Source organism: Cuculus canorus, chromosome 1 (assembly GCF_017976375.1).
Source record: "Cuculus canorus isolate bCucCan1 chromosome 1, bCucCan1.pri, whole genome shotgun sequence".
Classification (NCBI taxonomy): Eukaryota; Metazoa; Chordata; class Aves; order Cuculiformes; family Cuculidae; genus Cuculus; species Cuculus canorus.
This window is the reverse complement of record NC_071401.1, coordinates 201,180,941-201,204,096: the sequence shown is the minus strand read 5'-3', so window position 1 is coordinate 201,204,096 and position 23,156 is coordinate 201,180,941. Positions and strand designations below refer to the sequence as shown.

Sequence of the window (23,156 nt, the reverse complement as noted above, 5' to 3'; positions counted from 1 at the left end):
GGAGAGGGAGGCGGGGCAGGGCGGTCAGCTGAGCCGCTGCCATGGTGGCGCCGTGATGGGGTGAGCGCGGCGGGGGGTCGGTGCCCCTCGGGGCTCCCCGGGCACGATCGCCCCGCGACTCGCGGCGCCGGGCGGGGGGTGCGGGGGGAAGGGAACGGGGGGGGGGGGGGAAAAGCGAAAATGAAAGTGAAAAGTCAGCGGAAATGGAGGTTCAGAGTGAAAGGGAGCGCGGGGGCCGAGAGGGGAGGCGAGGGGGGAGCTGCTGGCGTTCTGCTGTCTTGGAATCATGGTGTGGTTTGGGTGGGAAGGGACCTTAAACATCATCCAGTTCTAACCCCCCTGCCATGGGCAGGGACACCTCCCACCAGACCAGGCTGCTCAAGGCCCCATCCAACTTGGCCTTGAACACCTCCAGGGCATCCACAGCTTCCCTGGGCAAACTGTGCCACCACCCTCATCGGGAAGAATTTCTTCATAATGTCTAATCTAAATCTTCCCCTTTCCGATTTAAAGCCATTCCCCCTTTTCCTATCACTCCACGCCCATGTAAAAAGCCCCTCCCCAAGCTTCCTGTAGCCTCCTCAGGTACTGGAAGGTCACTATAAGTTGTCCTCTGAGCCTTCTTTTCTCCAGGCTGAACGACCCCAACTCTTTCAGCCTGTCCTCATAGCACAGGTGCTCCAGCCCTCTGATCATCTTTATGGCCTCCTCTGGATCCGTTCCAACAGTTCCATTTCCTTCTTATGTTGGGTGTTCCAGAACTGGACACAGTACTCCACGTGAGGTCTAACAAGAGCAGAGTAGAAGGGGAGAATCATCTTCCTTGACCTGCTGATCATCTCACAGCTGGGGATGGAGAGGGAAGAGGGGGAGTGTGAGTGAGACAAGAGTTCTTGTTTCAGCCCCACCTCCCACAGTCCTGTCCGGCTGCCCACAGCCAGGGATGACGAGGGAAACAGGAGAGTGTGAGTGAGAGTTTCTTGTTTCGTGCTCCCTTCCTGCAGTCCTGTCCGGCTGCCTATTGCTAGGACTGGTGAGGGAAAAGGAGGAGCGTGAGTGAGACAGAAGTTCTTCTTGTTTTGTCCCTGGAGGAATGGGGTTGGGGGAAGGGTTGGATAGCCCAGGAGACGTCTTGGGGATCAGTTTCTTTATTCGTACAGTCCTGCGAGGAGTTAATGGCATATGGAGGCTCACAGATACTCCTGAGGTGCTGTGTCAGGGGGATTGGAAGGTGTCTCCATGTTAGGACGAGATGTGTGGCAGGCTTTTCTGAAAGAATGAAGGTAGGATTATATTTTCCTTGTAAACGTTTATTGGGGAAGAAATCAAGAATTTTCTCTTTGCAAACCTTGTAGTGGATGCTTCAGAGATGTCCAGGAAGTTTAAAAGCCATTCTGCTGAAAATGGAGAGCATCCCGGGAGTAAAATGGAAAACGGAATGGACAGCATGGCAGCCCCTGCTCTTAGTACCTACACGCCAGAAGAGATGGTGCAGCAGATGAAAGAACTAATCACTGAGAACAATGAGTTGAAAGGTGAACATGCATGTGAACGAGTCTTGAAATGCCAATGTCCTGAGTGTCTTCTACAGGGTATTTTGTCCTACAAATATGAATTCAGTGCTCGTATGCTCTTGCTGGATGTTTTATACCTGGGTAGCAATTGCTGTGTAAATGAGTCTGCAAGTGGCAATGCCAGTTTGATAGAACACATTAAATTGAGTCAGTGTGGAGGATTAGAGGGAGAACATTCGTAGGTTTCCCTGAGAATGCCTAGTGAGTTGAGCCTTTCAGATGACACAGCTTTGGTTCTGGATCTTAGGAGTTTACATGTCAGATATGTATTTTACTTTCAAAACAGAGCAAAACGCAAATGATTTGGGAATCGTCCATGTAAAAGACAAAGGTGCCTCACTGTTTATATGGCAACAGAGCATGAAGTCATATATTTTGTGGCTGTGATTTCGCACTAGTATTTAAATTAGACCTGAATAATTTCTAAACCTGATCCAAGTTCTCTGCATTGGAGTCTCCTGGGTATCCGGTAGGAATGTTTCTAGAAGTGCCTCTGATATTTTGCTGAAAGGTCCTATATCATGTAATATAATGTTTCAGGACCATATTTACATCTGCCGTAACTCATACCTTGCAGAATCATTCTCCAGAGCTACATTTATTTACATAGCCTGAAGGATTTGTTGGCAGTTTATAGTGTCACATCAGGACATAATGAAAGTTACTGAAAAATACAGTGTATAAAAGATTTTCAAGCAACTGGCTTTGTGTTTGTTGCTTTAAAAAAAGAAGTCTAAAATAATTTCATTGACTCTTCCTAAAAATATTGTAAGCATTTTGCAATGGTAAGGCTGATGTCATTACATACTTCGTTACATACACATGACTTCCCAGCCAGAGGGAACTGACTTTGCTGTAAGTTGTTGGGTATACTTTTTTGATGCTTTCAATGAAATCTTAACCAGCTGTTCAAATAGAGCATTGTTGGGCGTGTTTGAGACTTTGGATTTGGTAGGATCCGTTTTCATGCAGCAATTTACTAGTCTCTACAAAGTCAGTAGTTTCAGAATCTCAGCTCAACATTTTCACTTGGGTTGGTCGTGTAAATAACAAATGCACCAAGATACTAAGTGCCTCTCATGAGCAATACTTCTTGCTTGTACTTCTTGGTTTAGGAATAGGTCAAGAAGTGAGAGAGTGTGGGCATGTGATTTCAGCAGTGTATTTAATGCTCTTTATTGTAGTGCTAATGGGCTATAATCAGTTTAGGTTTGGTATTTAAGATATACAAGAAGGAGCTTCGCACTACATACCCAATTGTTGCTAACCCATTTCCTTGCCCACTGAAGAATACTGAGCTCAGTGCAGTGGAAATCTGCTGTTTCATTGACAGAGTATTAATATGAATCAATGTCCTGTCTCTTGCTGTCATTTAGAAGCCATGAAGTTGCATAACCAAGCTATGAAGGACCGATATGAGGAACTTTCCATCTGGAGAGAGAAGCAGAAAGAAGAAAGAGAATTTTACGAGTTAAAGTTTAAGGAAGCTAAGCAGTGCTTGCTAGCCAAGTGCATTGAAAATGAACAGCTACAGCAACAACTTCAGAGCTTAAAGGAAAGAGAAGAAGGAGCCGAAATGGTAAATAAGGAATTGGTTGGATAGACATGGTTTTAAACTGAAAGTCTGGAACATTTGTGTCCCTTCAGCACACTGAGAGCTTCAGAGATTTGTTAACGTCTAACAAAAGGTCTTGGCCTGACTTAGGTTATAAAGTGAGTCTTCTCAGAATGTGATTGTGTCGTGCCTGAGGTAATTTACATTTTAATTAATATTTAGCAATCATAATTAAAATTATTGATATAAGAAGAAATTAACATTTCTTGCTAACTTTTCATTCTTTATTTTGTTTAGTATTGGGTATCCCTTTACTTTGTCCTCCCCTATGCTGTTTAGCTTATCAGTCTTATGATCATTTAACTGCTCTTGTATTTGTGTTTCCAGGGAGGAGTTGTCAAGTTAGCAAAAAAAAAAAAAAAAAAAAAGACCTTCCATCTATTTTTATTCTATCATTCTCCTCTCCTGAAAGCTCTTTTGGTGAGGTCAGATTTGATTGGTACTTCTGCTGCCTCATTTGGGTCTGACTCAGCTTTCTCCCTCTGTCTTGCCTTTGGCTCTGTAAAACATCGTTTCTGATGTTGCAGGTGATTGCTTGGCAGCCAGGCAACACTTTGGAGGTAGTACTGAAGACATCTGTGGAGAAAGCCTGTTAAAACAAACTCTACTTTGTGTCTCACATGATCATGTGAGGAGATGTTTAACAAGAAGTTCCATGCACACCCAAACTGATACATCCTAGTATTTGGTACCGCCAGGACCCAGGTGAATTTTCTGTTGCCTGGTGAAGGATAAGCCTATTAGTCTTCTTCTCAACAGAGTCACTAGTAGACTCTCCTTTCCTCTCCCAACTGCCCATTTTATGGAACTCTGTAAGGATTTTTTCAGCATATAAATCAAAATTGGCCAATGAGTTCAGAAGTTAAAAGGGGAAATAAAGTCTTGTATAAATAGTGTGATTGTGTTAAATGTTTTCAGCCTGTAAAGTAAAGATTGTGTAAGTATTACTTAATCTTTGATTATTAATCTTTACTTTACAGGCTGAAAGTTGTGTTTCAGGATTGTCAAGGAAACTCAGAATTTCGTAAATCTGGAATAGTTTTTATGGGGAAGTAAAGGATTTATTCTGCCTCAGCCTGTTTCAGAATTTCTTGTATTTTGAATACTTTAAATATGTTATTGACAGAGGGATCCAACCTGTTTGAGTAACCCAGCATCCAGAAAAGTAAAAATAATTCTCTTCTAATTATCTCTTATCAAGAGCTTCATGGAGTAAGCCTTGTTTCTTCTGTGATTCTTTGCAATTTTATCAGCCAGTGGTAACTATTATTTAGACGACAGTTTTTTTAATTTCTGATCATAACTTTCAGGCTGACTATCATTTAAGCCAGAATTACTTTCTGTCTTGAATGCTTTAGTTCTGCTTTAATCCTTTTTTTCTATTATTTGCTTAGAAAGAGTAAGACAGAAATTCTTGACAGAAACACTGTCCAAAAATTAGTCCAATTTCTCTCATGTCTGTGTTTTCCTGTTAACTGAGATAAACTATATTCCATTGTTATCATTAAGTGATACCTCTATTTCACTCAAAGCAAAACACAGGTATGTTGTGTTGCCTCCCTTAGTGGTAAAACAGCATTTATAGGAGGGTTTCTCTCAAAGCTGTATCGCTGTTAGCACAGGTTGCTGTGAAGCTCTCTCCTCTTCACTGGAACTGGCTCTTAATTGCATCTTCTTACAGCCTAAGCACAAAAGCAGAGACGGCAGCAAGTCCAGTGGGTAGGGTGGTGCTGCAGGGTGAGAGACACTGTCAGCATAGCAAGAGTTTGGAGATGTGGCATGACTGATAGATTAGAATGTAATTTGGAATTTGTCTGGAGTTTACATTAATGGTATGTGGTGTAATAAAAGGTATTACCAGGACATGGAAGGCTCGGATTACAAAATGAGGAAGAAACAAACTCAAGGGGAAAGTTTCTTAATGGGGTGAGGCATCTAAAGGAGAGAAAAAAATGAGGCTTCCTGGTTATGTAGAAGCTTGAGAGAGGGTTTTGAGGATCCTGGGAAAAGGCAAGAGGTAGAAGGGGAAGGTGACAGGCATGACTGGAAGGAGAGATTAAGTTTGAGGAGAATCTCAGAGACAGAAGCTTTGTGGAAGGGAAGGAATATAGGGAGAGAACTGAAAATGGAGATGCGGTACAGAGCAGTTTTGTGATGGGGAAAGGCTGAAAGTGAGGTTTGTGGAAGAGCTCTCTGCCCACTGGTCTTTTATCCCTAGAATCTTGGGTATGTTTGGGAAAAAAAGGAGTAAGGATATGGGTGAAAAACATACAACAATTCTGGACAAGAATTCTGTAGGTTGGCTGAGACCCTGTATGAGAGTCAGAGATTCAGGCAAAGGTTTACATCCCGGTTTTCTGTGCATTCAGAGGAGCAGGCCCATGTTTTCCAGAAGAGTGATGCTCATCATTTGATTAACTTGGTTTCACGGTTTAGATCTCCTGCTGTTGAGTGGACCAAAGGATAGTTTAGGGATCTGTGCTTTCCAGGCAAACCTAAACAGAGACGGGATGCAGGACACCGTTCTTATGTTCTGGCTCTGTGCTCCCTGGCTGTTGTTTCCTTCTGGTTGTCTAATGCAGGGTCTGTTTACCTCAGGAGGGCTGTGTGGCTCCCGAGAAGGAAGTGAGACAGCTGAAATCCCAAGTGCAGCGGCTCCAGGCTGAGAAGGCAGATCTGCTAGCCATCATTTCAGAACTGCAGGTCAAGCTGAACATATCCTCAGCAGAGGATTCCTTTGTGGAGATCGGGATGAACGTAAGTGAGGGGAATGAAAAGAGCACAGTGACCTGCAGCCAGAAACTTTTGTTCCATCTTGGTTCTCCTTTTTCTGCAAACTGAATTTTCTTCTAGGCTAAATGATGGGGAAATCAAGTCTCAGTGTAATTAGGGCAACAGTGTTTTCTTGATGACATTCTGCTGTGAGGTATTTAGCACTCCATCTTCCTTTTGTGGATAAGGTGAATCTATACCTATGTCAATGAAAAGCCCATGCCTTTTTGTGAAGGAAGAGCAAGCTGCCAGCAACAGCAATAACACGGAGAACAATTGCATGGTCTCTTAGATTACCCGACATGGAGCATTTGTGTGTTGCGAGATGTAGTGCTAAAGGACTTGGAGTTTATTTTTATCCTTCCACTTCCATACTCAAAGTAAATTAATTTCATAGGTAGCTTCCATCACACTATAAATATTTTCTGGAGAAACCAGCATGGTCCAAAAGGTGACTTCTGACTAATTCAGAATATTAAGAGTCTTGCCTTGGTCGGAACATCTGTGCTATATGTCGTTAAGGGGCAACACCTGTACATAGAGGGGGCATTTTCTTTTGAGAATGGGGCTCGATTTTTACTGAGAGATATGCGTAAGACACAGGCAAATAAAACCAAGTGCAAAGCTGAGTGTTCCGAAGAAGCACAAAAATCTGCTTTTTATACTAATTTGAAAAATATTCATAGACAAAATGTGAAAATGTGGGTCTCTGCTATCCCTGTAACATCAGGGCCCTCTTTGGAACGCACAAAGTGCAACAGGAAATTAAGAGAATTTAATTGCAGCATGTTTGGAGTTGTCAAGGAAAACTTCGGACTGCAGGAAACCTTCAAGGATGTGTTCTCTGGGGTTTTTTTTTTTGCTACAAAGATCAAACAGTGAGTTTTGTAGTGGGAAAGAAAAGTGGCATTCAGGCTTATACTTGAAGTCACCTGTAGTGATGCTGGCTGTTACTGTGTGATGCCTCATCATCTTGATAGGAGAGAGTGGCTGTGAAGTTGCTGATGAAAGGAGAAGGCTAAATCCCATTGTTGTTCCTCTTCTCTGAACAGTCCAGGAGAGATACAGAGGAAGGCATGTGAAATATTTAAGTTAAGAATTTCCAAACCTGAAACTATCTGTAGGAATTTTGTGATTATTCATTTATATTACAATGATACTAGTTTTCCCTGTTTTCCTTCCTTCAGTAACTTAAGTAAATAAAACTGTCCCCTGCTTCATCCATACACCAAGCTAATAATGCTTTTTCTTTCCTAGGAGGGAGAATTAAATAGAACTGCAAAGGAACATCAAGAGAGTTCTGGTGAAATGACCAGTAACATTGCACTCTACGTGTATGTAGGTTCTTGTGTGATGTGTGTGATTCAGAATTATGCAATGTTTTTTGTTTTCAGTGTGAAGGAACTTTTTTCTATGAGCAATGCACTAGAAAATCCTCTTTCTTTTGTGGCCTTGCACCCCTCTGTTGCACTAGCTCTGCCTTCCATGTTAGAGAGACCCTCAGCTCTCTGGCATTTTTCCTTCCAGTTTTCGCTAGCTGACAAGAAGCATATTTTGGCCAGTTGGCCAGACCTTTTTGTACCTATTGACTTGCCAACTTCTCAGGCTTTTAAGGGAGGCCAAATGTAAAAGATAAAGCGAGAGGCTGCAAGGGCTGCCTCCCTTCTAGTCATTGGAGACCATCTAATCGAGTATCTGTCCTCTACCCAATTATAATGATGTTGGTAAAATCAGAGGTCTTGTAGTCTTTCAGATCTGAATCCTGTCTGTTCTGTTTGCGTGTGGTTGGTATAAAGTGTATCACGGTGGGGTAAACAGGCAGGGCAATAACATAGTCCTGATTTTTTCAGGTTACTTGGCTTAAGATACCAGCATTCTGTTTAGGTTACTTCTCAAAATTCGATCTTTACATCAGCACGAGGGACTTTCTTGCCCTTAGCTGAACTTTAACTCTCCATGGACATAGACAGCTGATACTGTTAAACTCCCTATTTTGGATACTGCCCAAGTTAGCAGCTAGATGATTGTGGCTGGACTCTCTTATTTACTTTGTGAACTTTAGTTTTGGAAGGAAAGAATATAGAAAATGGTAAGTGCATAGCAGGCCAGAAAGCTGTGCTCCGTGTGCAGGTTTTCTCTTAAAATTCTGTCACTTCTTATGTCACTGCAAGAGAGAACTGTTTTTTAATGTAATGACACAGAAAACTTGTCCCTCAGCATGCAGTTAAGAAGTTGAAAGGGGAGAAAAAAACATTATGATCAGGGGTGAAACTGAGTTGCTGACCACAGATAAGGCTACAGGTATTCAAGTTGTCGTTAGCAGTGGCTTGTGAGAGCGCTCTGATTATGAGAAGATATTCTCTGAGGGACGTGCCTACCTTTTGATGAGTATCTGGCCCTTATCTACAAGAACAGGGGTATATGTACCTTTTAAAATATTTTGTGTCATCACGTATCTTTGCCCAGCATTGAAACTTTAGACTGGTGCTTACTAACAGGTTCAGAGAAATGCGATCCACTCAGGACAGGTTTATTTCTGTGAGAGTAGAATTGTGCACTAAAAATCCCCTGATAAAAGTTATTTACTTAAAATATCCTGGCTGAACACCGTCTTTGGGTATTGAATTTTGCTCAGTAGAGATTTCTAGCACTCAGGAGCACATAAAAGACTGTGTTACTTTCTGTTCTGAACTACTAAAGCAGTTTTAAACACATGCTGCAATGGAATACAAGATTTTATCATCAGGAAATTAACTTACCTTATTTTTCAGACAGTTTTGTATTTGGTTTTGAATGGCTTCTACAGGAGCATAACGTGATTTTTTAAAGAGCAATAGGACATGAAGGAGCTGAAACATTGAGATTTTGTCTGAAAAAGAAAGCAATTTCTGATGACCGTTTTTAGTGGAATGTGCCTTCTTTTCCTGGAAAGGAATGAGGCAGAGATAAGAAATGTTGCATAGTTCATCAGAAAAAAACGTTATTTTGGGAACAGACATCATCACTTTGCAGAAGGGACTGCAAAGTAGGTTAGAATAAATGCACTGAGATTTGTATTGTCTTGACTGCTTTTCTTGTCCTTGCTTAGGTACTAAATTGTTTCCCCAGCTTGGTGGGGAACAGAGTAAGGACTGCATTTGCATGCACGGCGACTGGGGCTGGTGGCTTGTGGGCAGGTGTTGGTTCTTGGGAATGAGCTGTTTTCTCAGAATGTTGGTTTGCACCACTGTGTAAAATGGTGGGCTCTCAGACTGGATCCCAGAACTAAGGGTAAGGAAGCGCTCTAGTAAAATCAGAGCTGTTGTTATTTACATCTGGCTTGATTTGAAGCAGGAGCAAAACTGCAGATGAACTGAAGAAGTTGGAGTCTGAGGAGCTAACTGTGAGCCAGCTGCTCTGCTGCCTTAGAAATGAAACTCAGAAGAGGGAAGAACTTGAGAAGGAGCTGCAGGATCACAAAGAGAGGTACGAAGCAGGTGCAGTGTAACATTTGGAGCTGTTCTCTTTCAGGGCTGTTGCAGGTACCAAGTGTATGACTGATCAGAGACAAGCTGAAACATCAATGTAAGCAGGACGGGGAATTTCCTGACTGCTGAGTAGCAATAACTTATTTTTGTGGTAGTTCTTATAAGGATAAACCACAGGTTCTCTTCCGTGGGCAAAAGAGTTTCCGTGGTTTTATCATTATTTCCTACAGCAGCACAGATCAAGACAAATTAACCATTTCCTCTTGGATTTGGACTTTCCCTAGGTTATGTCAGAATGATCTGGTGACTAGTTGAGGATGTTCTTTCCACTTACTCCTCCATAGTTATGTGGTTTTGTATGAATCATCTGCATGTGGAGCCTTAAGCGAATCACTACGTATAAAAGAGGGATTACAGTCCTCTTTGTGACATTGGCGGGCTACGTTTAGCAATGTGTGAAATGTCTATAATAAGTTTAATTCCAAACTTAACTAAGAGAGTTTTTTCCAGCGAGAGCTGCACAAGGGTCTGTCTCAGCTCAGTTATATGGGTATAAATCAGAATGACTGTTCAGGTGTGGAAAATTGCCCAAGCAGTAGCCATTCCAAATCCTCACTTTGCAGAGACAGAGTAAGACTTCCTGGACATTACATACTCTGAAAGGTTGATGCCACAGTAATTGCTTCTACATGGTATTCTGAGAAGAGGTAATGAACCATAGCCAAATGATTCTTAGAAATCTCAGCCTCAAAGTATTGAAGGAAAATAGAGGCAATGTTAATTACTGGATTCAGGGGACAGACTGATGCACGCATTTCCGGAGGGCTAGCAGTTTTGGACTTTACTAAAGACTGATCACTGTGGACCGAATGTCGCTGTTCTTCGCCACACCTGCAGACCTATACATCCATTTTAATTAAATATACGTGCTGCATGTCCTGTGTTCTTCAGGAGCCCCATGATTGTGCTGGCTTTCCTGCATGTCGATGCTCAGTGCTGCCTCTCATTTGTGGCTGTGATGTTAGAGAATATGTCACCTGCATGAAATCCTTGAATAGTCACGATCTCACTTTAAATATAGGCCAAATCCATATTGTTGGATCCCTCTGTTTTGCAGACTATCAGAGCTGGAGAAGGAAACCAACAACTTCCTGGAGAGTGGGACACAAACTGAACAGGAAGAAGAGGAGAGTTCGGAGGCTGTAAGTACTTGTCCTCCTGAGATCAGATTTAACAACATACAGCTTATTCATTGAGGTCAGTGACCTTGGGGCCTGGATTTCCCTTTGCGCAAAGGGAGCAAAGGGCAACCTTGCATAGGATATGGAACTGAATTTTGAACTCTCCAATCTGTATCTTAGAGGTGGTTCCAAATTATGCCAGCCAACAAAAAGGGATTAAATTCGTCACCAAGAATTAAGGAAGCACATCATAACTGCAGGTGTACATCATTACTCTGGTGATGCCCACTGCACAGAGAGAGACGTAGCCATTTCTAGCTCCAGAAAGTCTTCTAGACTGAGTGAATTTCCTCAGTGCTGACTAGATCATCTTTTGGATCAGAATCCAATGAATACGGTAAAAGAGACTTTAAATGTGGAGCTCGTATGGCACATGATTTGGGTCTTTTTCATGTTTTTAGTGATATGTATTAGAATGGTTGGGCATAACTCTCTTGGACTGAAACACAATCCCAGGCAAAGTCAGTCCTGTTGTTTGCAGTTAAGAGTTTGAAGGGATGTTGGGATTCAGCCAGATTCATCCACCTAAATTTATGTGCCTACCATCTCTCTGTGAGGTAGGCAGGTAAACTCCCACAGCAGTGGAGATCCATTCAGGTTCAGCACAGCTGCGTGATACAGGAAACTAAGAATGCCTGTATATGAGGCAGCGTGGGTTACCTGAGGTGCTGTATGGGACTAGCAAGTGTGCTGTGGGATCTGCTGGAGACCTGTGGCCGTTGGAAGACCAGGACAAGTATTTTAGGTCAGGGCTGGTGTAGTTAAACAAAACCAGTTTGTAGTCAGGCTAAGAGATGTTCTTTCTGATGAAAGCAGATGACGTCTCTGTTAATTCTTTCAGTATTTTTATCTCAACATTGCCTAAGTTACAGCCTGAGCCACATGGTCCTGATCTAAGTGCTGATATTGAGGTCAGCATAGTTCACACTTTTGATGGCAGTCATTTCCATTTATATGCTGTTGGGTTTCTTTGGAGGGCTCTTGTCAGTAGAGCGGAGCTCTTGTTATCATCCCCTACTGTAAAGTATGTATCTTTAAAGAAACAATGGGTGTGTGCATTTGAAGACATCCTGGGAAAGAAGGAAAAGGTTTTAAAACTTGCTTTGACTCTGTTTAGAGAGTGAGGAGTGGCTAAGGGAAAGGAGGCTACAGCATGTCCTCTGCCAAACAGCTGCTGGATACTAACCTCAACCTGGTCTCCTGGGACAAGTCATCTTAAAGCACCACTGCAGTTACTGTTCTGCCTTCATTGGGAGGCTGCTTGCAAGCAGAGATCTAGGAGGCTGTGGTTCACGTGTTGTTCTTTTCCTGGGCAGGCTAAGAAATGGGTGTTTGGGAGATACAGTCTGTACTGTGGAATGGGATTTTTTGAGTCAGATTAGCCTTTTCTTTCAGTGAAGCTGCCAGGCTTGCTTTCCAGAAGTATGGATTGATTGTGTTCCTATTAAGTAAAATATCTTGAATTATGATGGTTTTCACTGGGGACTAAGAATTCATGGCCCAGTTTTATTAGAAGTTGGACTCTTGCCAGTGATATATGGTTTCATTTGTTGACACATTTTCTGTTAAAACAATTTCTACTGATACTAGTTTTCTGCAAATTGAAATGCCACCACCTTACAAAGATCTGCGCTTTCATCTGTGAGTGTGATTGGATTAGCTGGATTGCTGCATAAAATAATTTTGTGGCTTGTTTTGCAGCTAGGATGTTAGAAGACCAATCTCTTTGTTTCCGAGATAGAAAAAGCATAGCGCAGTGCACTTTGTGAGTGTTTACACTATTATGTTCAGTCCCTTTTGTTTGGAACAACTGATGAATGATATTGGCTTGGGCAGAGTGTCCTCAGCAACATCTGTCAGTAGACAATTGTGTTCTGTCTGCCTCTCGGTCATACTGGCTGTATTCCACATTTCTGCTCTGAGAGAAAAAATGGAAGTGTTCACAGGTCATCACAGATGAACAACTTCTATTGCTTTAGTTGCCTGGGGAAATTGTGGACTTCTCTTGTTGGAAAACTGAAGCTTTTCTCCAAGGAAAAAGGACAGCAGCATGCTCTTGATACACCTGCTACCTTTTCAGTCACAGCCGCCCAGCTCATTCCCAAGCTGGGCTGGAGGTATTCCTTGCGTTTGGTGAGATAAGACATTATCAATGAAGATTGCAGTACTAGGGACAATAAAGCTGATGCTAGCATGATGACGAGATTGAGATGTTTCATTAGGAAAGCTCCAGGATGTACCTCCAGAGATTGCAAGCCAGCAGGAGTCAAAGATTTCATGTTTTTTAGTGTGGGAATATGTTTTGAGAATTGAAACTTTGTATTTTGAGTTGGAGAAGAACCCAGCTGCTGTTCCTTTCTTCCTCTTTGTTTTATGCCTGCCTTCAGGATCTCTCAGTGATCCTCCTGTGGTCTGAGGGCCGAGTGAAAGGGCCGGAAACTCACAACAAAACTGATTACAGTTTTAGTAGAGGTCATCTTCTTGGTTTATAAAGTTGATTTATGAATGCATGGTAATGGAGTTACCATTTGGGATTGTATTTTTTCCTTCAGAAAGTCATAGTATCATAGAATTATTTAGGTTGGAAGGGAACTTAAAGATCATACATGTTATGGACCTGTGGTTCTCATGCATGTGGCATGGGAGAGGTTGCTATGTGTAGGGAGAGTGCCAGCTGGCTAGAGGGGTTGCACGCTTAAAAACTTGTGGTTTGTGCTTTCTCCGCAAAACCAGGATATAGGATATTAGAATGGAAGGGGTAATGCCAGTACAGGCTGTAAGTGGGAAAAGAAAGGTTAAGGTTTTAGTTTGTCTCCTCTGCTTCTCTACTTCCAAACTGTTTCTTCTGAGCTCTAACTGCGGTCACGCCTCTTCCTAAAGAGCACAGCAATGCTAGCAAACAGGAAGCCTACCTAGGGACAGATCATTTGTTTCTGTCTCTTTGACAAATTGTTGCTTAGACTGGCAGTGATCACTAAGGCTGCCTGCTTTGCTCATGCGTGTTTTAGATTGTCAGCTCTGAGAAAGAAACTGTAGATATGTTTCCTGTCTGCATGAATTGCACTCTAGCCAATGTTGGAAAATCAATAATAGCGTTTTCTTTTGAGTCACCTGGATTTTATGAAAGTGTTAAGTCCAAATGGGGTTCTGCCATATTTAGGAGTAATTGGTAACTGTGAAGCCTTGTGGACAGGACGTTATTACTGAGTATAGAGTGTAACAGTGCAGACTGACTTACACTGTTTTCTCTACAGAAAGAATGATGCTTCCTGGTTAGATTTCTTAGTTAGCCTGCAACTTTCCTGTCTGGAATTGTCCATATGTAATTTTCCTTATTTTTTCTCTGAAAGGTTGGCAGTGAAGTAGCAACTCTGAATTTGCAAGTTTGTGCTCTGTTTAAAGAGCTTCAGGAGGCCCATGAGAAGTTAAAAGAAGCAGAACTGATTCAGAAGAAGCTTCAAGAAAAGTAAGGTTCAGATGAACAAAAGTTCTGCCGTGACACCCCGTATATAATTGTATGACAACTCCCACCTTGGGGAACTCGCCAGCTCTACAAATATCAACTTAAATAAGTTTCATAGAAATGCTGTAAAAGATTGCTCCTCCTTTTTTAGTGGAGATGAAAGGACAGACATACAGTTATTGTCAGAAAAGCTGAGCTGCCAACCCAGTTCTACAAATAGAACTCCAGGGCCTTGAATTTTAAGATTTGGGTTTTAACCCCTCCTGATGTAAAAGGCAAATATTTCCTGTTTTCTGCTTCATATATTTAATCCCTGCTCTAGTCTTAGGGAAAGAAGCTAAGGAAGCCTGTTATGACCCTCTTCACATGAGCTGTCTGTGATTTTGAAGACTAACTGCATAGGTTATAAAAAGTGGTTACAAGACCCTCACTTTATTTGCTTAGTTTTCTGTCAAATTCTAGTTCTTTGAGATTCATAATAGTAAGAAAGTAAGGGTTCATTTCAGTAGCTTTGTTTTCTGATGGTTGTGTATAGATTAATTTTTGTCTTTCCTTGTTCTTCATCAAAATAAGCCTTTAAAGTGAACCACACAAAGATTTTTTTTGTGATATGTCTACTGTGCCAAATCCGTCAGGAAAACGTGAACAGGAGAGATCAGCCTTTTTCGTTGTTCTGCCAGGTGTCAGGTACTCGAAAGAAAAAGCTCAGCTGCTGCATCAGAATTGGAGGAGAAGCAGCAGCTAATATACACAGTCAAGAAGCTGGAACTTCAGGTGGAGAGCATTCAGGCAGAGGTCAAGCTGGAACAAGCCAAGACACATGAAGAAAAGTGAGTATGACTTGGTTTCATATTCCAGGGAGGTATTGTTGGTGAGGAAGGGAAGTGGGCCAAGGGGAATTGAATCTGAAATACAAGTTTAGTGTTCTGCACCCTTTGAAACTGCATTGTCTGTAGTGTCTGAACTAGAAAGCTGCATTCACCTCAGTGTCTGTGTCACTTGGAACCTGAATTCTCCATGTTAGGCCCAAACTGTTCCTTTTGTCTAGTGAACCCCTCACTAACGACAGTTTGAGCTATAAGCTCTGACTTGTATCTCTGTTTGTCAAAGTTGGAATTGGGTCAGGTATAACATAGAAGCAGAGGAAGCAGGACAGTGAGAACAGCTATCGCATTGACTAGCAGGAGTAAATGCATACATATCTTGGAGGGTTGGCACAAGTCAGGTGGTGACAGTGATGGAAAACTGATATTAATGAAGAGGTCTACGATCTCTACAATACATTTGTAGAGACATTTGCAAGTAGGAGAGCTAAGTATGCAGTGAAGCTGAAGCAAAGAGACTCACTGTTTTGCTCTGGCTCCCTACTTACTGTCATGTGCAGTCCACCTAAGGAGTGTGAAGATGTCAGTCCAAGATGTACAGAGAGGCTGAACTGCCTGAAGGACCTGGCTTCAACTGCTGGAGAAGCTGCTTATTATCTTTGGAGTCTGTGTCTGGTTCTTCTGCTGATGAATTCTCCATCACTTGAAGTCTCTGAGTCAAGGCTTGAATATCTTTCTAGGAGAGCTGTTATATTTTGAACAGAATTTCTGAGCTTGATATAAAAATATAGAGTGATGGATTCTTCAATCTGAAATGCAGACAATCCTTAAGGACATTTGTTTGGACTCAGGCCAAGGACAGTGGCAGTGCATAGCTGATGGGAAGAGAGATGTTGGGACATGGACAATGATATTTTTTTTCTCATCAGAAATGCAGATTCATTTGCTAGGAGATGGAGGTGGTTAGAGGTTTTTTTCTGATTTTGACAGATTATTTAGATTTCAAATAATGTTTAAGTATTTCAAACTTTCACTTCTTTTTGTGTCATAAACAGGGCAAGATATAATAGTTTGCAGGATACATACAGCAAACTCCTTCCAGAACTCACTGAGGCAAGGAAAACAATTGATGAATTGAAACTCAAAGAGGTAAACTCTTCACAAGAAGAAATCATAATTCATTAGGGGGAAGTGGGAAGGGACAGGGGAATGTATCTTGGAACAAACTTAGGCAGTAAACAATTGTCATCCTTTCTGCATAATATAGCATGCAATGTAGCAGCATTGATCTGATAAACATGGATCCTGTGCTGTCAATTATAGACAACTTTATCAAAACATCCTTACTTCTATAGTATTTTCTAGATAAGATCTAATCTGCAGTGCAGTATGGAGTCCAGTCCTTAGCGATCAGTGATGTGCAAAGGCAGACAGGTGTTCCTGCGGCATAATTTGTAAATACAGGAAGGTGGACTTCCAAACGTTTTTCTAATCTTAAATAGAATTGCCTACCACAGTGAGGTCCTGCTCATAACTGAGGCTTCGTGGAAGTGCCAGATTCTTCTGTATAATTCTGGGAAGCTGGAGAATATCCTTTGCAGTGTCTGTTTGGGAGTTCTCTCTTAACATGGTACAGTGTAGTTTGAAAGCTAATCTTTAAATTAAAATATCAGTCACCACTGTTGTCTTAGTCCAAATTCCTTTGATGAAAAACTGGAAGCTTTTCTAACTGCAGGAAGAGTAAGAAGCAAGCTTTCATTTCAAGCAGTGTATTCTGAGTTCATCTTGTAATCATAGTTCTTCCTTGCAGCTGGACAGAGTGGATAAAGTTGTGGTAGAACGACTGAATGCAAAGGTGGAGTTGGCAGAACAAGCCCTTGCTGCAAAGCAGCTCCGGATAGATGAAATGAAGCAGATAATTGCTAAGCAAGAGGAGGACCTTGAAACCATGGCTGTGCTCCGTGCTCAGGTATCAGGTCTTCTTCAGAAATAGACCAGTTGCCCCATCCAGGCTTCAGAAAGCAGATGGAACTAATTTATGGCTCACTCTAGCTTACTGAATACATTTCCTCAATTCCAAAGCATAATTCCCTTACTCAGCCTGCCTTATAGATCCCTGCAGAGTCTTTACCACCATATCCTACGGTTCTGTAGGAGGAACTGTATATGCTAGAGTCTGGCACAACAAACAAAATCTGGGAATAGATGTGTTTGTCTATTTAAAACCACTGTCTTAAGAATCACTGCATCTGTTTCAGGGATGATTTTACTCAAAACAGTGTGTGTACAGTGACTACAAAGGGTCTACCTCACAGATAAGCTACAGAACTGTCATTTTTGCCTGGTTCTGCTCTCTGTGCCACAGGTTTGACTGTGTCGTCAGTCAAAGTCCCTCCTCACTGCTTGTTTGTACCTCATTTGTGCCTCTGTGCACCAGAGGGCAATAGCACTGTCCCAGATGAGACACTTAAATATCTTATACAGAAAATACTGAGTCTTCCGTGCTTGTAAGTAGTGCAGGTCTTCGCTTTGCAGTGTGTAGGTGCTGCAGGAATGTTCAAAGTAGATGGAGGCTGTGATACAGGTTTGCTATTTTGTTATATAATATATGACTGATTCAGTGTAAGTTACAAATACTCAAGATAATTTCATTTCTCTGATCAGATGGAGGTTTATTGTTCTGATTTCCATGCTGAGAGGGCAGCAAGAGAGAAGATCCATGAGGAGAAGGAGCAGTTGGCTGCCCAGCTGGCATACCTGATAAAAGAGCAGCAAAACCTTGAAGATATAAGCCGGTAAGAACAGGCTTCAGCTGAGCTGCCCCTAGACTGTCTCATTACCCTGTGTGCTGAAGTTGACCAATGTTGTCTTGCTAGCTTCTCAGCAAAAAGCAAACAACTTTGAAGACATCTATTTCTTGGCTAATTTGAATTTTAAAAGAGAAAATTACTTGACTGACTTCTCATTTTAATTTTGTGGTAGAATCTCTGTGAGGTGTGTTAGTTCTTACTTGAGTGCCTTAGCCAGATTTCACTTTGGATGATTCATATTTGGTAAATTTTCCCTGCTGATTCATTTGAGTTTGAGTTCTCGCCTCAGTTTCAGTGGTGAATCTGCAGTTAAGCTTGTTCTGTGTGTGCCTGCTGATTCACCAGGTGTCGGTGCTAAGTGCTAAGTTGAGTACCTGTAGTTTTGAGTACTGTAATATCCTGGAGTTGCACCATTTTAGCAGTCTTAGCTGTAAAAGAGAAGAAAGAAACATTAATCATGTCCTTCACTCATCTTGTGGAAGCCACGGGTATGAGAAGAGTGACCAGAGTTTGAAGAATCAAGTTACATTTCATGATAACTGTGTACTGAACCCTTTTTCTGGTATATCTTGCTTTTCTACTTTAGTCAAATTTGTGGTTTTCCCTGAATAGCTGAGAGTCCTTGGGGTTTTCCTGAGGAATGTGCCCCTGGTGCCTAGATGTGTGGCTGCCCAAATCCTGCTGGTGTCAGTTGCATGACATTGATTTCAGCAGAACCCTGGCACGATCTCTCAGTACAGCAGCGTTTCTAGGTCTTCTTTCTGAGCAGCAGCTGTGAACTCCATGCATAACCATTTGACATGATTTACCCATTTGACATGATTTACTTGCAAATCTTTTCATTTATTTTGAATCCTTTGACCTTTTCTGGAGGCAAAGGGAAGACACCTTTAGCTGAGTCTTTGGAGTCCTTGACTTATTTATTCTTTACAGAAACACTTTGGCGGAGATGCAGAATCGCCACGGAGCCAGGCCACCAGACCGGGAACACTCACCTCACTTTGTCCAAACAGGTACTGTAAGTTCACAAGCCCAGGCCCTACTGCAATCAGTTTAAAATAGCTTTGCTTGGCTGCAAGCAGCTCCCTAGCTTCCCTGTGGCTATTCTGGCTACTGGGTAGCTGCAGAAAGATGATTCTCTGGCTGTTAGGAGCAAGCCACCAATCCTCTTTCAACTGCTCCACAAAAAGAGTGGAAAAATCAAGAAATATAACAGGTAATCAGTTATCTTCTCTGTTTGCAGGACCTGGTAGTCACGACTGGCCAGAGCAGCGGAATATCTCAGTTTATTCATGTCCCAAATGTGAAGAAATTCTACCTGATTTGGACACACTGCAGATTCACGTTATGGAGTGCATTAATTGAGTGATGCTCTCCACTTCTTTATCTTCTGGAATTTCACCTGTCAAACAGATTTTTTTCTTCCTGCTTGAATAATGCTCAACTCCTACAGTCCAGTGAAGGAGGTTTTCAGGGGTTTCCTCATTAATTGAGTGGGAAAAGGGTAAAACTCTACCTTGCCCTGTACTCACTAATCTTGTTTTAATCTGCTTTAGGAAAAGAATTTTTATAGGTTAATGACATGGATGCATTAAAGAACTCCCAGTGTGTCTGCTGCTGTGAAATCTTTAAGGAACATTCCCCTAGTGTTCTGTGCTGTTACGGCTAGCCCACAGAATGGAGCTGAGTCACTGAAGTTAGAAGGGAGATGGGATATATACTGATCAATCACAGTACTGTGACCCTGTAAATACTTCATCTGTCATATACTATAGCGCAGGAAACGAATACATTAAAAAGCTGTTTGAGAGGCTTCCATCAAAATGGAGTAGTGCTGTATTCAGCAGGCATTTGAAACGCACCCTGCTCTTTCTCCAGATGGCAGATTTATTGCTGCCCTTGTAACCATACTAATCTGATGTTAAATTATTGATGGCTTATGTAACTTCTTGCTTTAGCCAGATGGGGGTACAATTTAAAACAGATCATTGAGGTCTGATATATGTAGCTCCCGGTGTATCTAAGTCCCTTGGTTTTATAGAACTGCTCATTTTTAAGGTGTTGTGTTGATTCTTCTTGATTGTAATAATTTCATGTGAACCTGTACAGTACTGTGCGAGAAAGAGCTGAGATGGATGTAACCTGATTTAAAGAGAAGAGTATAATGGAGTTTCACATCTCAAAATAAATCTGTTGCAGGTATAAAATTATCCATGCCTGTGAATACTTTGAAGATTGAAACAGCATTGCTCATGAGACTTTCAGTAGACCCCCGCTCAGTGCTGTGACTGGTGAGGAGAAATGGCATATTCATGCACCTGGAGTAGGGGTTCTGTTTTGGCTGTTATAGCATCATCGGGTACATGGAAAACTCCACTAGGCCCCCAGCTTCAAACAGGGCAACACAGACCATTCTCAAGGAAAGTAAGTCAAGCTATGGTACAAAGTCCAAGTGTTACTGGTGTCCATCAGTGCTGGCTGATGGAGAGCAGCACAGCTTTCCAGGTATGGGGCAAGAATGCTTTTCTTCCAAACGAAAGTAAAGATTGGGTCATGTGTGGCTGATCAACGTGCTTCTGTATTCCAAAGTTGGGAACATTAAAAGGATGGTACAACCTGTGAGAGAGAAAGGCTTGTGCAGTAAAATTAGTATCTATAGCTCATAGCATCTTACGTTGAACTAAGGAGAACAGAACAACTCTGTAGGAGAAAGTGTTAGGGATGTGGGATACCACAACTGAAAGGGCAGTCTCATAGCTGATATTTTGTACTCGCACATGACAAATTCTCCCGTCAACCTAGTTCCATAAATAAGTGCTTCTCCAAATTGTCCTGTAGATGGGATCCAAATCACAGAGGAGAAGGCACACCAAACAGATCAATGGGGGAATTAGAAATTCAAAGTTTGGTGACTCAATATTTTCCTTCAAACTTGAAATAGAAACTACTCTACAGCTGACTAATTCAAAGCACAGACCTCGATAGTGTAAGATTTACATTTCACTCTCAGCTGATAAGTATTTTTAAAATATACACAAAGAAAATACTTGCAGATGTTTCTTGAGCAAAAGAAAATCATGTGTTTTTCATGTCACGCTGTCAGTGAATTCTCAGCTACCAATATCAGGAGAAATAATCCCCTTTTTTGCCCTTGTAATTAAGGTGAGGTGTTGATTTTATTTTGCTTGTTGCCATTGTGTTCTGATTACCTCTTGTAGACTCTGGATTATACTTTTCTGTCAGCTATAGCTCATGTTCTCACACAGCATCGTCCATTATTTCAGGTAACGCAAGAGCTGACTGAAATCCGTTGTGAAGAGATATTCATCAGCTTGGTTGCAACCTTCTTCATCAATTACAAGTAGTCCCAGCAGATGCAATCTCTTATTAGCTTTTAATTGGCTCCTTGTGATGGCAGGATTTATGGGTTTTTTTCCCTGAATCCAATTTTATTATGGAGCTTTGTGATAGTTTTTACAGCAGCTTTGCAGATATGGATTCTGCAATGATCAAAATCTGATGAAAATGCTATGAGGCCCAAATCAAACTAATAGAATGATAATAGAGCTGATTTCATCTGAGCAGCATTAACTTTAATGAAAACACAGAAAATCAATGTGAAAGGCCAAAGGAGGAATTACTTATGCATCCACCAAATCAAAATTAATCATTTTAAGAGGCTTCAGAAAGAGAGGGGAACTTAGTACAGGAATACTAATAGGAAGGCATGGGCATTAGCTGAAGTAGGTCTTCGTAGGAAGATATGATACTAGGTCTTATAGTGCAAATCGGGAGAGACAAGGAACTGCAAATAAACCCATAATGCACTAAAAATTGTTCATGCAATAGGGAGGATTATTTTTCTGTTGTTGTCATCTTTAACTGCAGTCCTGAAGATGGATGAGCTATCAGAAACAGGCGCCCACAGCCAGCAGACACTCTTTAGCATGGGTTTAAGAGTACATCACATTTGTTTTCCCTTAGACAAACAAGAAGATGAAATGTATTTGTGTTTTAAAGTGACTAGAGGCTACATGTCCATGAATTAATACTTGCCTGCATATTTGTTTTTAACAAAGGACATTCTTGGTGTAGCAGCATGTCCTATGGTCATTACCCTGCCTCCATATGAATCAGAAGCATTTCATCCCTCTTCAGATTTAAAATCCAGACTGAGAAGAAGTCAGAATTGTCCTATCAGGTGGGCTTGCGATTTGTGAGCAGGAAGCTGTCTCTGGAATTGGTCAAGCATGGGAAGCAGCTGCACAGGGAAGTGCTGGAGTCACCATCCCTGGAGGTCATAGAATCATAGAATGGTTTGGGTTGGAAGGGACATTAAAGATCACCCAGTTCCAGCCCCCCTGCCATGGGCAAGGACACCTCCCACTGGATCAGGCTGCCCAAGGCCCTATCCAACCTGGCCTTGAACACCTCCAGGGATGGGGCAGTCACAACTTCCCCGGGCGACCTGTGCCAGTGCCTCACCACCCTCATTGTGAAGAATTTCTTCCTAATGTCTAATCTAAATCTTCCTCCTTCCAAATTAAAGCCATTCCCTCTTGTCCTATCACTCCATGTCCTTGTAAAAAGTGCCTCCCCACGTTTTCTGTAGCCCCATCAGACACTGGAAGCTGCTCTAAAGTCTCCTCAGAGCCTTCCCTTCTCCAGGCTGAACAAATCCAAGTCTCTCAGCCTGTCCTCATAGCAAAGGTGCTCCAGCTCTCTGATCATCTTCATGACCTTCTCTGGACCTGTTCCAACAATTCCATTTCCTTCTTATGTTGCAGATTCCAGAACTGGACACAATACTGCAGGTGGGGTCTCACAAGAGAGAAATAGAGGGGCCAAATGACCTCCCTTGACCTGCTGGTGATGCTTTTTTTGATGCAGGCCAGGATAAAGTTGGCCTTCTGGGCTGTGAGTGCTCATTGCTGGCTCACATCAAGCTTGTCATCAACCAGCGCCCCCAAGCCCTTTTCCACAGGGCAGCTCTCACTCACTTCGTCCCCCATCCTGTATTGAAACCGCGGATTGCCTTGCTTCAGGTGTGGGACCCTGCACTTGGCCTTGTGCTGGTAAATAAACTCATTTTAGAGTTTTAGGAAGCAAGCACCCTTTATCAGGCCAGGGGAACACGAGGCAGTGATCTCCATCAATCATGTGCAGCGAGACAAGAGTTGGGGACAGAATATGTTTTCCACTCACATGCATGTGTATAAATTTTACCAGAAATGTTATGTGTAGTCTATTACTTCCCAAGGACTCATTTTAATCCTGTTATGAACTTCACAACAGTCAAATCTCTTGCTAATTTGGAGCTTTGCAGCCAGTTCTGCCTGACCTTGCATTGGAGACGGGGAAAGACCTCAAACAGAGGTGATTGCAGAAGA

At 42.0% G+C, this 23,156-nt stretch overlaps 1 protein-coding gene across 3 annotated transcripts; it reads left to right on the top strand.

Annotated features, from left to right (window-relative positions):
- On the top strand, positions 1-23,148 carry OPTN (optineurin). Of its 3 annotated transcripts, none has more exons than XM_054081797.1 (14): positions 1-60; positions 1,356-1,535; positions 2,951-3,153; positions 5,788-5,946; positions 7,219-7,295; positions 9,292-9,426; positions 10,546-10,630; positions 14,020-14,135; positions 14,813-14,962; positions 16,012-16,105; positions 16,767-16,925; positions 17,621-17,751; positions 18,700-18,779; positions 19,010-23,146. In XM_054081797.1, the coding sequence occupies exons 2-14, from the start codon at positions 1,370-1,372 to the stop codon at positions 19,129-19,131; spliced, it is 1,677 nt and encodes a 558-aa protein (XP_053937772.1). In that variant the 5' UTR covers positions 1-60; positions 1,356-1,369; the 3' UTR covers positions 19,132-23,146. The 3 variants fall into 3 exon arrangements, with proteins under 3 accessions (XP_053937772.1, XP_053937763.1, XP_053937754.1); XM_054081788.1 differs by lacking the exon at positions 1-60 and adding an exon at positions 929-965 and having other exon boundaries at positions 9,295-9,426; positions 19,010-23,148; XM_054081779.1 differs by lacking the exon at positions 1-60 and adding an exon at positions 929-965 and having other exon boundaries at positions 19,010-23,147.
- The last annotated feature ends 8 nt before the right edge of the window (positions 23,149-23,156 follow it).

What these genes read in the sequence shown, in the direction of transcription:
- OPTN (XM_054081779.1), top strand. Translation starts at nt 944, where the DNA reads ATGACGAGGGAAACAGGAGAGT. An exon ending in TGAGAACAATGAGTTGAAAG is followed by an intron (nt 1,536 to 2,950) that starts GTGAACATGCAT and finishes GCTGTCATTTAG; the next exon opens with AAGCCATGAAGTTGCATAAC. An exon ending in AAGAGGAGAGTTCGGAGGCT is followed by an intron (nt 10,631 to 14,019) that starts GTAAGTACTTGT and finishes TTTCTCTGAAAG; the next exon opens with GTTGGCAGTGAAGTAGCAAC.